The sequence below is a fragment of the Emydura macquarii genome, unplaced genomic scaffold (genome assembly GCF_026122565.2).
Source record: "Emydura macquarii macquarii isolate MOO-44397 ecotype Brisbane River unplaced genomic scaffold, CSIRO-AGI_Emac_v2 contig_1230, whole genome shotgun sequence".
Classification (NCBI taxonomy): domain Eukaryota; kingdom Metazoa; phylum Chordata; order Testudines; family Chelidae; genus Emydura; species Emydura macquarii.
The window spans coordinates 3,298,373-3,310,005 of NW_027131367.1; the positions used below are offsets into that span (position 1 = coordinate 3,298,373).

At 41.9% G+C, this 11,633-nt stretch overlaps 1 protein-coding gene across 3 annotated transcripts; it reads left to right on the forward strand.

Moving 5' to 3' along the window:
* The first annotated feature begins 411 nt into the window (after positions 1-411).
* VCF1 (VCP nuclear cofactor family member 1) lies at positions 412-11,029 on the forward strand. 3 transcript variants are annotated; one of them, XM_067547289.1, is made up of 4 exons: positions 412-644; positions 3,256-3,352; positions 8,184-8,246; positions 10,392-11,029. In XM_067547289.1, the coding sequence occupies exons 1-4, from the start codon at positions 598-600 to the stop codon at positions 10,623-10,625; spliced, it is 441 nt and encodes a 146-aa protein (XP_067403390.1). In that variant the 5' UTR covers positions 412-597; the 3' UTR covers positions 10,626-11,029. The 3 variants fall into 3 exon arrangements, with proteins under 3 accessions (XP_067403390.1, XP_067403391.1, XP_067403392.1); XM_067547290.1 differs by having other exon boundaries at positions 8,187-8,246; XM_067547291.1 differs by lacking the exon at positions 8,184-8,246.
* Positions 11,030-11,633: the final 604 nt, after the last annotated feature.

Genomic DNA, 11,633 nt, shown 5'->3' on the forward strand with positions numbered 1-11,633 from the left:
GCTACGGCGATTAACGACACCATTTCCAACAGGCATGGCAGCGGTCACCTACGCGGGGGGCCTCGCGCAATAAGACGCTTGGCGTAGAGGGTCTGTGGATCCCCCGCTCGGTTGAGGTAAGGCGCATGCGCTGAAGACTCGGGAACCCGCTGTAGTGAATACGCGTGCGCATCAGGTCAGGAGGGGGCGGTCTGATCTTTACACATGCGCAGAAAAGCTCAGTGAAGCGGCTCGCAGCGGGTGCGCACGCGCGTTGCGGAAATGCTGCGTAGTACCAGTTGGGCGTGGTCAGTGCGTCTACGCAAGTGGGAGGGCTCTGGCGGACGCGCCTGCGCAGGAAGGGCAGTGCCGAGAGGACTGGACAATGCGCCTGCGTCGAGGACTCCAGAAAGCCGGCTGTGGGCGGTGCGCCTGCGCGGAGGAAAGCTGCGGGCGGGGGTGGAGGGAGCTGAACATGGTCAACGCGCATGCGCAGGAGGCGGAGACGCCGGAAGCGGCTGTGAGAGCTGCGGAGTGAGGAGGGGGATTAGTGTCGGCCGGCGGCGGGGCCGTGGTCTGGGCTCCGGCTGGAGACATCCCCCGCCCCTGAGCCCCGCCATGAGCTGCCGGCAGCCGCTGCCGAGCGAGCGGGGAGCGCGACAGAGGTGAGCGAGGGGGCGGGCGGCCTCCGGCTGGGGCAGCGGGGCGGGGGCGATGTTCCAAGGGGGGGGCTCCCAGGGCAGCGCGAGGGGGGAGGGGAATGTTTCAAGGGGGGGCTCCCAGGGCAGCGCGAGGGGGGAGGGGAATGTTCCAAGGGGGGGGCTCCCAGGGCAGCGCGAGGGGGGAGGGGAATGTTCCAAGGGAGGGGGGTAGGACTGCATGGGGGAGGGGAGAGGACAGTAGCTATTAACCCTGTGGTGTTGGGCAGGGGGCATGTTGAGAGACTGCCCTTGGCTCCTGCCCCTCACTTAGCCCTGCTTCCCCACGTATGCAGCCTCTAGGCCCTCCTGTGAACTCCCCCACCCTTCTGCTGCCTGCCTAGGTATGTCTACATTGCAGTCAGACACCTGAGACTGGCCTGTGCCAGAGGGGATCAGGTGAAGGGGCTGTCTAATTGCTGTGTGGACACTGGGGTTTGGGCTGCAGCCTGAGCCCTGGGACCCTCCCACCTCACAGGGGTTGGACCCCAGGTTCAAGGACTAAGCCCAAATGGCTACACTGCAGGTAATTAACCCTTTGCCTAAGCCCCGTGAGCCTGAGTTAACTGGCACAGGCCAGCTGCCAGTGTCTAACTGCAGAGTAGAGTAGCCATAACCTTGCTCAGCCTCTCTGACAGCTAGTGAATGTCTAGTGATCAGCTCAGTGTGATTGAAACAGCGTTCTTAATCATCTCATTCTCCCCCCGCCTCCCTGCCAGCCCTTTCCACTATTTTTGCTTCCTCATTGTGGATACACGCAGGCCTATAATCTGGGCGTCCTCTTCGACTCAGACCTTTTTAGGTCCTCCCATCCAGACTACGTCTAAATCTTGCAGATTCTTTCTATATAACATCTCTAAGATATGGCCTTTCCTATCCATATACATAGCTAAAAATCTTGTCCAGGCTCTTATCTTCTTGCATTTCAATTACTGCAACATCCTTTTCTCTGGCCTTGACCAATGCAGTTTTGCCTATGTTCTTATCCATTCAGAATGGTACTGCAAAAATCACTTTCTTCCTAGCCCATCACCTTGATCATGTCATCCCTCTCTTATCCCTCAGCTGGCTCTCTCTTCTCTATCATATCAAAAAAGCTGTTTCTTTACTTTCAAGGCCCTTCACTACATATCCCCATCCTACCTATAATCTCTCAGTATAAGAAGGTCGACTCCCACCTCCGATTGGCTCCCGATGCCAGCCTGTATCACCAATGTGTTAGTATCTTTGGGCTTTCTCCCATGTTGCCTCTCATGTTTGTGAGGAGCTCCTTGTAAACATCCATAAAGCAACCTCATTATTCTCCTCCAGATCCCACATCAAAACTCTGCTTTGCAGTGATGTCTATAAAAATCTTGAGAAGGGTTAAGCTGCTTGTGTGCTGAGACCACACCCTATCATGCTGACCAATGTTATCTGTTGGTTTCCTTTTTACTCCCCTATCAGTTCATCTGTATCTATCTCTTGTCTGATACTCAGTCCCTGCCCAAAAGAAGGTACATTCTATCTTTGTTTTGTTTATACAGCACATAGAACAGTGGCTTCCTGGTCCATGACTGGGTGCTCCTAGGTGCTACAGTAATACAAATAACAAAATAATAGTGCAGCTTTAAAAAGGATCTAGAAGGCATTGACCAAATAACAACTTGGCTTTAGTATTGATTCTGTCCTTATAGATCAATCACAATACAAGTTCCTTGTTTAAGCCCATTATGTAGTGTGTGTATTGCTTTCCAGAAGCTAGAACAGTTTTGTTCTAGATTTGTACAAAACCCAGCATGATGGGGCTCTGATTCTAACTGTACCTGCTGGGTGCTACCATTATCACATAAATAATGGGAAAGGGTTATATGCCATTAGTATTAAGGTTTTGCCAATTTATAAAGAGATCTCAGCATCTTAAAATGTTAAATATCTCTTGTTTGCTGTTACGTTTTGTCTTCATAATACCATGAAGCAACAATGATGTCATAAGAGGATGGCAAAACCATCCCAAACAGTGAAAGACTAACAGGACCAGCCTTTAATGTTGTGTCTCTCAAAGCCTCCATTGGGATGCTTTCGTTCAGCGTTTAAAGAAATGTTGACCAGGAATCTTATTTAACTTCAAATGCTGTCAGAGTTGAGAGAATAAAGCAAGTCGTCATGGGTGTCTGACTGCAGCACATAAGCAAGATGAATTTAATTGGGTAGCTACTGAAAACTTAGTCACTGCCATCTTTTTCCCTGCTGCTTTCCTTACAGTGAGATGTCATTCAGAAACCCCAGGTTTAGTTTTAGATATGTCTGTGTATTAAGTGTCTTATATGTATGGCTGAGACTGTCAAAGCAGTCTAGAGAATTTAAACATCCTTTTCTTTCATTTTAATGGACAATGAGTTCAAATCCCCTGGACTGCTTTGACAACTTCTAGCTGGTTACATAGTGAGAGAGGGAGATGGATTTCTCAGTACTCTGTGGTGAGCAGTTGAGGAAAAATATGAGAAGTCCTAAGACCGATTCATGGGGTTGGCTAAAAATGAGGTAATTGTGTATGGGCCACTAATTTTTTTTACTCTTTTCCCATAACTTTCTTCAGGAAGAGAAGACGGAATGGCAGTGAAGAAGATGGCCACATCCCACAGACAAAGCGTAGTACCAGAAATGCTGTCCTTCAGGATTCTTGGGATACTGAGGTGAGATGTTTTTCAATTAAATTCCACATTTCACTTAATTTTCTAAGATGGAATAATTATTGGGATGTGTATAATCCCATTTATAGAGAACAGCTAAGTAAAACTTAGTGGTTTTTTATTACCTATTTATTCAGAATATAAAATTCTGAGACTTGGCACAGAGTTGCACTTCAAATATTGCATTCTGTTAGCACAGTTTGGAAATCAGCATATTTTCCATTGCAGTTGGTTATTTTTCATCTAAATGGTTCTGTGTGTATGTACCTTTTTATAACTACTAATTTACTTTATTGGGTGCTGAACAAAAATATATTTTCAAAGTGTGCTTCGTACTTTACAGCTAGAAGAGACCTTTTCTGCCTCTGCAGTATTTAGTCTGAAATTAGATGTAACACAATAGGGAAGACAACAAATGGAAGGATTAGGTAACAAGAACACGTGGTTGCTTTGTCTGGCTGTGTACGTTACTTAAGAGTCCACCTTTTTTTTTTGTACTTGTTAGTAACAAATGATTGATAAGTGATAGAGAACTAACGAGCACTCTTCCCTATACTAATGGTTCCATTAGCCTGGTAAGTGTTGTGGTACACGGTGCTTTTGGTAAACAATAATGCTGATTTAATGTTTGCAAAGTACTATACTGATGCCAAGTATTTCATTTTTGAGAGAGAGTTTTGTGGTTAACATGGGGCTTGGACTTCAGCTATTTGGATTCTCCTCCTAGCTCTGCCATGTATTTTCTGTGTGACATTGGGTGACCTTTTAACCTTTCTGTTCCTCAGTTTTCCCCATATTAAAATGTTGTTAATACTTGCCTAACTCACAGGGATAGTATAAAGATTGAGCTGCCAATGCCCATTGAAGTCAATGAAATGGCTTTCATTGATTTCAGTGCGTATTGGCTCAATCCTAAATTAGTTGCTGTCATAGCATCTTCCATGTGCGGATCTCAAAGTGCTATGCAAGGGCAAAGTATTAACTTTCTGGCTTTGAGATTTGTTGGGAAAAATGCTTATTTCCAAACTGGTGCTGCCTAAATCATTGTACACATTGACATTGAGAAAGTTAGTGTGTGTATTTCTGAATTGCAGTAACTTTCTAGTGCAAACTACAGGGAAATGTGTATAAAGGGAGGAGACTCCCTCATGTTTGGGATCGTAATGAGATGGTTTTCTAAATATGTTCAGTATTGTGGGTTTTTTGTGTTGACCACTTATTGTTCAGCTGGCTTTGTCATGGCAAAAAGAGGTGGTGTGGTACATGTATTTCAATTAGTATTAGCTGTTAGTTTTGACCATACAAAAAGTTGTGTGCTGCTACATTTTAAGCAAAATATTCTTTATTTTACTCTAATAGTTCAAAACTACTACATTTTAAAACAATATGGGAACTCACACCCCAATACATTTATTTGTAAAAATTGATGGATGAGTCTTCCTTCTAAAAGGAGTAGCTGATGTGACAGACCATGACTTTGTATGAAAAACGTTTAACAGTCAAGCTGTTCATCATGAAAGCCCAGGACTACTTGGATTATCCTATCACTGGAAGTCAGACTTCCTGGGATGAGATTGCTCTTTGGTTCTCCAGTATAACAGCAGTGCACAAAACATCTGCTTGCCATTTGACATTGAATCACTTATCCAACAGAAACATCTCTCCTGGTGTGTCCAGCAGCTACTAGTGAACCACGCTTTGTGGAGGGAGGAGGAAGAATTTAGTGTAGCAAGGGATTGAACTAGGAGCAATGAAATTAAAAATATCAAGGGGGAAAAAAGAATTGTGAGTGGCCGAAGCAGGCTTTGCTTGTCATATAAACACTTCATGTTAGACTGGGCAAAGCGGTAAAACATAAATGGGACTAATCTTGTAGTAGGCACGGAGAGGGAGAGAGTAGATGACATAACAAAGCTTGCCTATCACTAACTGCTGTGATTCTAAGAATGGTCTGCGAGCAGACAGCATAGGCAGGAGCCTTGAGTGGTTTCTCTGCCTGCCATTCCAGCAGTGAAATCAAACTGTTCAATCTAATATTGAAGTTGCCGTTTCATCCATGCACCTGCAGTGCAAGTGTATGTCCTTTGACAAAGTAAAACTGTCTAATGACCAGAAAAAATAGAATCTCATCTTACTGATGTTGAACTGAGGGAGCGTTCCTGCCCAGCAGATTCGGGAGTAGAGTTAAAAATACCTCTGCCTATATGAACTAAGCGTCACAATTTCTGTCATTGATGCATACGGTTCAAGCAAGAGCCTAATTTTCAGGCTTTTCTGTCCTTTTCTCCTGGCCTCACCAAGATTTTAAATCACTGAATCAAGCATGCCCTGAAACCAAGCCAGGAAATTAGGTCAATATTATTCCAGTATCTCTCTAAAGACTTCCCATGCCAAGTTGTGAAATTGAATCTTGTGCTCATGGTGCATGAACATACTGACGGTGCTGACCATATGTTGCATGTGATTTGTCCGATACAAAGCAGACCATGAAAACAAGGCAACCTCTGCTTGATAGAATTTCAGAAGAGTTTCAGGTTGCTGAATTTGGGGCAGGGGGGAGTTGTAACTCTAAACTTGATGCATGCACTCAGAAGTATTTAAGTGAAACTGTAGTTAGTTAAGTCATTCTGACTTCTCTCCTGCCTTCAGTTTGAAGACATAGCTAGCTTCTTCATTTACTTAGAGATGCTGTCAAATTGAAAATGGATCTGATTATTCCTACTAGTAGTATAACACCGAAGATTAGTAAAACTGAAAAGTAAGTTTGGCAGGATATTTTTCTCTCATTTTTTTCAGCTTGTTTCCTTTGGGCATTTGACAGCAATTTATATACTGTTTTTAAAATCCAGGTGGTTGTTCCTCTAGATCAGTGGTTTTCAACCTTTTTTCATTTGTGGCCCCCTAAACATTTCAAATGGAGGTGTGGATCCCTTTGGAAATCTTAGACATAGTCTGCGAACCCCAGGTTGAAAACCACTTCTGTGGTAAGGCAACCTTTCATAGACCCCTTAGACATGGTCCACAGACCACAGGTGAGGACCACTCTGTAGATTAAAAGAAATATGGTATTGATTTCTCTGGCTTTAAGTAGCCTTCATGTTTGGCCAGTAGATTTAGCTCACCTAGGTAACTTGAGAGAGATTCAGTCCAAAGGATCTTTACCGTTCCACCCCGTTGGACTGTCTTTTCACATAGATGGAGGATTTAGCTGGAATCAAAGGCACTATCAGAAGAAGTTGGACGCTTCTCTTCAGCACGTCAGTGCTGCTGTTTGGTGTATTTAAGTAGTGATGTGGGGTTCTTGTTCTTCCCTAGAAATAAGCATGCTCCTTCCACAGCACTCCTAGACTCTGCTAACCCAGAGGACAAGAGATGAAGTTTCTATAATACAGTTCGGTCCACAAATGCACATGTTAAAAATAGCTATATTAGGGTATACTCTAAATGTTGAATCTTGGCTGTTGCACCAGCATCTGAATGCTTTCACATAGCATGTTTTCTGTCTGTTCAGGATTATGGTTTTGCATTTGCCAAGACACTAGCTTTGCATCCTTAGTCTTCCTACAAATAGCCATTTATAAACGAGAAATCTTGGTCCTACCTTCAAATGCACGTGTGTATTTTTACCTCTTGTATCATCTGCTATAGCATACATGGATTTGCACTATACTGTAGCTGATCTTATAAGTTGCCTGGTGATAGGTGGCCACTTTAGGGGCTTATTGGGGTGTTGGATGGAGCCTTTAATGATGAACAGAGTCATGGGTAAGGAGCACTAACAACTTTTTTCTCCTGAGGAAGGATGGGGGAATGTTAATTATTCTGGCTGACATGTTTTTCCTTCCTGCATAACCTTTTCCATCTTTAACCCCAGTGCCTAAGGACTCCTCAATCATTGGTTAGTCAGGCTGAGGAGAGGATGCCCTGGCTTTTAGAAATACTGCTTCATCAACTGAGTGGGTCACTGTTGTGTGATGTTTAGCTACTTGTTCTCAGAATCTGAACAGGGTTCTTCTGCCAAGCACTACAATGAGGCTAGTTCCCACAAATATTACTGTGGTGAGGGAGGTATCTGCAGCTTTTTTTATTTATTTAGTGCTACTCCCAAACCTGTCTCGGACTCTGCGAGCAATGGTCTAAATGGCGTACGCTTCAGTTTCTGTGATTCAGGCATTGTGCTTGGTGCTCTGTTACAGAACTGCGAAGTAAGCCAAAACCCTGAACTGGTCAGAGTTCTGCTTTATAACTGCTGCTAAACTGAAGCATTAGAACTACTTGATACACTTATTGATATTTATAGTAGAATAGATGTAACAGATGGATTTTGAAGATGCCCTTTAATACTGAAGATGTTTGTAACCCTTCTCCAGATACTTCTCCTTCATCTTGCATTTGATAGCCATCTATTGTTTTGTAGATAATTGTCATGATTTCAGCAGTGACCTTATAAGGGTCCTTATTTGCCTAATTAGGTCCTATATGTAAAAAAATTGTTGATTTACAGCAACCTGATCAGAAGGTATGATTTGGGCAGTATGATTTGGACAATAAAGAGCTTCACCTTCTAGGGATTTTTTTACATCTTATTTTAAAAAAAGAAATGGAGAGGGGTCTGATGATGGGAGAGACCTGTCAACAGTCTTAGAAGAAGGAAACACGTCCCAGGACACAATCTCTGCTCTATTTTCACCTAGCAGTTAAAATTAGAATGCATTTAGATACCGGAAACCATCTTCAATCAGTAGTAGTGGCCCTAAAAATTGTGTTCTGTTACAACTTGAAATTTAAATATTATTACGAAGTACTGATTATAGTTTTTTGCCTTGATTTTCAGAAGGTGCCTGTAACGAAAAACTGTAAGGAAAACAGACTAAAAGGAAACAAAGTGTCCTGTGCGGTGGGTTTCTCTCCAAGGCTGCTGTAACTTGCCAAGTGTAAAAATGTTTAGTTTATTTTTTTATACATTAAGTAGTTTATGAATAATCAGGTCATTAAGCAAATGTGGATTAGCGACCACTACCCACCCTTCTTGCATAATCTCTGCCTCTGTATAATACTTGTAGGAAAAACAGCCAGTCACTCATGCAGCATTGACTGGCTATTGCATTCTTAACAGTAAGTTTGAAATCTTCCTTTTTAGTTTACCTGGTTAATTCTAAGACTCAATGCACTTACACTGATTTCAAATGCCCATAATTCAGACTCAACAGTTCTGTCAGCCTCAGCTGTGTTTTCTTGCTTTTTTTTATTACAGTTGGCCAAAAAACCAAAATGGGAATCATTCATTGCTGATATAGTGGAATCATTATAACCTATTGTATAAATCAGTGATATTCACTCTGCCTTTATAGTTTGGTGTCCTGCTCCATGTCATGCTTATTTATGTACTATCTAGTGACCTGGTGAGCCCAGATAACTCATTGTCAGTGGCTTGTTACGGTCTGAAATTCGTGAGCATACATTGCTCTAGATCATGGAGTAAACTCTACAGTGTGTACTGTTCTTCAGTAGTAGATTCTTTCAAGGTGATGCAATGAGACTTTACCTCCTTTGTGGGTACAAACTCACACTGGACGTGTCTTTTTGGGCTTGACTCTGACCATTAAAATTCCTGCTGACTGTTCTAAAGAAATGGTACCCCACCCAAAAAAAAGTTATATAATGGTTGCCAAACCTTGATTTATACAATACAAACAGTTGTATGACGGTACCTCATACAAAAGTCTGAAGTGGTCTTGTAATTAAACTAAAGGTTGTGCGATTAGATGGGTTTGTTATAAGGATATATGTATATTTTCAAACATTTCTCTTCCTTTTGTTGGCTGAAGTAATGTATGCCAAGATAAAGGGACCCTTTCAGGCAAAAAAAGTCTTTTTAAAAATACAAAAACTTTATTTTTTTATAATTTTGCTAACATCACCTTTAGATTAGAGTGTTTAAAGTTCACTCTGTTTATAATACTCACGTCTTGAATTTAATTCAGTGGATGATAAATTAACCATTTTCACTTTCTGATTGTCAAGCACTTAAACACAATGCTGCAACATTGTGAACACTGCATGAGAATAGCAAAATAGGAAACAGTTTAACTGCAACTAAAGCAAATCTATGAAAATATTAGCTATCCTTAAACTTGTTTAGCCTAAACCACTTGATGTCTTTTTTTGAAACATTGAAAATAAGCTTAGTTGAGTGTGTGAAATACTGACAGCACTTCATTGGTGTCACTATCTTTAAAAGTGTATACACATTTTAATCTGGTTAAAGAAGCACTGTCGTCTTATGCAAGCTAAATCAAGAGTTCTGTCTTTCTTTATGCATGTGAAAGTGATTTAGCTGCTTAGTAGCCTTGGGGCTAACATGTAGATATCTAGGTAAACGTTTCTCACTACAGTATAAAATGCATTATGTTGCAGACAACTAAGTGCTGGGACTGAACTCTAACTTGCAGCACATTTCTACTATGTATGTGCAAGTATACGGAGCACCCTGTCCCATGTCACTTTGGGTGTTTTACTTCATAAGTGCTTTGTGTGACATGCATAGCTGCACTGAATTTGTTTAAACCAAATTTTGACAAATAGGAAAAGGGGGGATTTTATGAAACTTTCCTTCTAGCTCTACAGATGCATAACGTTTACTAAAATCATGTTCTTTATTTTCTGGTTCTTAGCAGATAAAAATGTATTCAAATTTACTTGTGCTAAACACAGGTAATGGGATGAAATCTGAGGGCCTGACTACAAAGAACTGTTAACCTGTGGTTTGCCAGTAAGTTGGGTCAAAACAGCCTTACTGGTCAGTGGACACAACTGCCCATCACCTGGGCTTCCTGTAATTTCTCACTGTTCTGATAGTCACTGAAGCAACTGAATGTGCCTTCTTGGCATTCAGTGGATTTACTTCATGAATTGTCCAGACTGTGTGACCCTTGAAACTTTGTGGGAGGGAGATGTTGAGAAAAATGCTTGTTTAATCAAGCTGTATAGATATGCATAGGTGAAAATTGTTACCTTCCTGTTAATCTTCTTTGTTTCATAGTCCTCCGGCAGTGATAGCAGCAGCAGTTGCAGTAGCAGTAGCATCAACAGCCCTGACAGAGGAAGCGGTCCAGAAACCAGCTTAAACCAGATAATTGCAGCATCCAGTCCTATAACCCCCCCATCCTTCCATGACCAGTCTGCACTAAGTCAAGGTCCTTACTTCCACATCAACCAGATCTTGAAGGAGGCACACTTTCACAGCTTACAGAACCGTGGACGTCCTCCTACATGATGAACCGGCAGTTCCTTGCCTTCTGTGAAGGGACAGCACTGTGTAGATTTGATATTTCAACTTAAAGTTTGTTAAAATGAAATTGCACAAAACGCCTGTTGCCTTTTCAGTCTATATTTGAAATAACAGGTTAACAGGAAATTGTTTACTTGTGGTTTGCTGCACTATTGCAATGCAAAAGGGGCTTTGAAGCAATTTTTATAGGATTATTTTTGGGGTGGGTATCAAATACATGTAAGACGAGTCTGAGGAATCCACATCTGTATTATAGGCGTGCATAATGAGTCCAATGAGAGTGACTGCCTAATCTGTTTTTAGCAACATGTTGCTTTATGTAAAGTCCTTTCAAATGTTCATCTTCAGTTTTATAAATCTTTTTTAATTTCAATAAACTAGTAACCAAGTTTCCATGGTAAAGTGGTGTTTGCAAAGGTCAGGGTAGTTAAAGGGACACATTTGTAATCCTAGACACTTTCAGTATCACTCAGGATTACTGTAACTGGAAGTCCAGAGAACTCCCCATGTAGCTTAATGGGCCTACTAAACTTTGCCTTCTTTGGTCTTTCACATAGCACTAAGTACAACAAACAAGAAAAAACCCCTTTAGCACTAGGAAGAAAACTTAAACAGCTGAAGTTCAAGCTATGAAAAGAACTTCAGCATGAAGTCCCGTTAGCAGCAGTATAACCACTTGAGACAGGTAGCATTGGGTATGTTCAGAAAGCATGCCACGCCACTCTTTGTCACAGGAAAGCTGAATTCAAAACTCCAGAAGGTGCTGGGTTTATATGAACTAAGTTTTCTTCTTCCCTTACCTTAAGTGATAAAGCTGTGTGTGTGTGTGTGTGTGTGTGTGTGTTGGGGGAGGAGGAAGGAAAGGTAGGTGCATTTGGTTACTTTTTTGCTTCAGTAGTCACGCTGCAAAATCTAGTTTAAATAATAGTATAATAAATATACTGTGGCTAGGGGAAAGGGATAAGAGCATGCTGTCTTATTTTCTTAGTAACC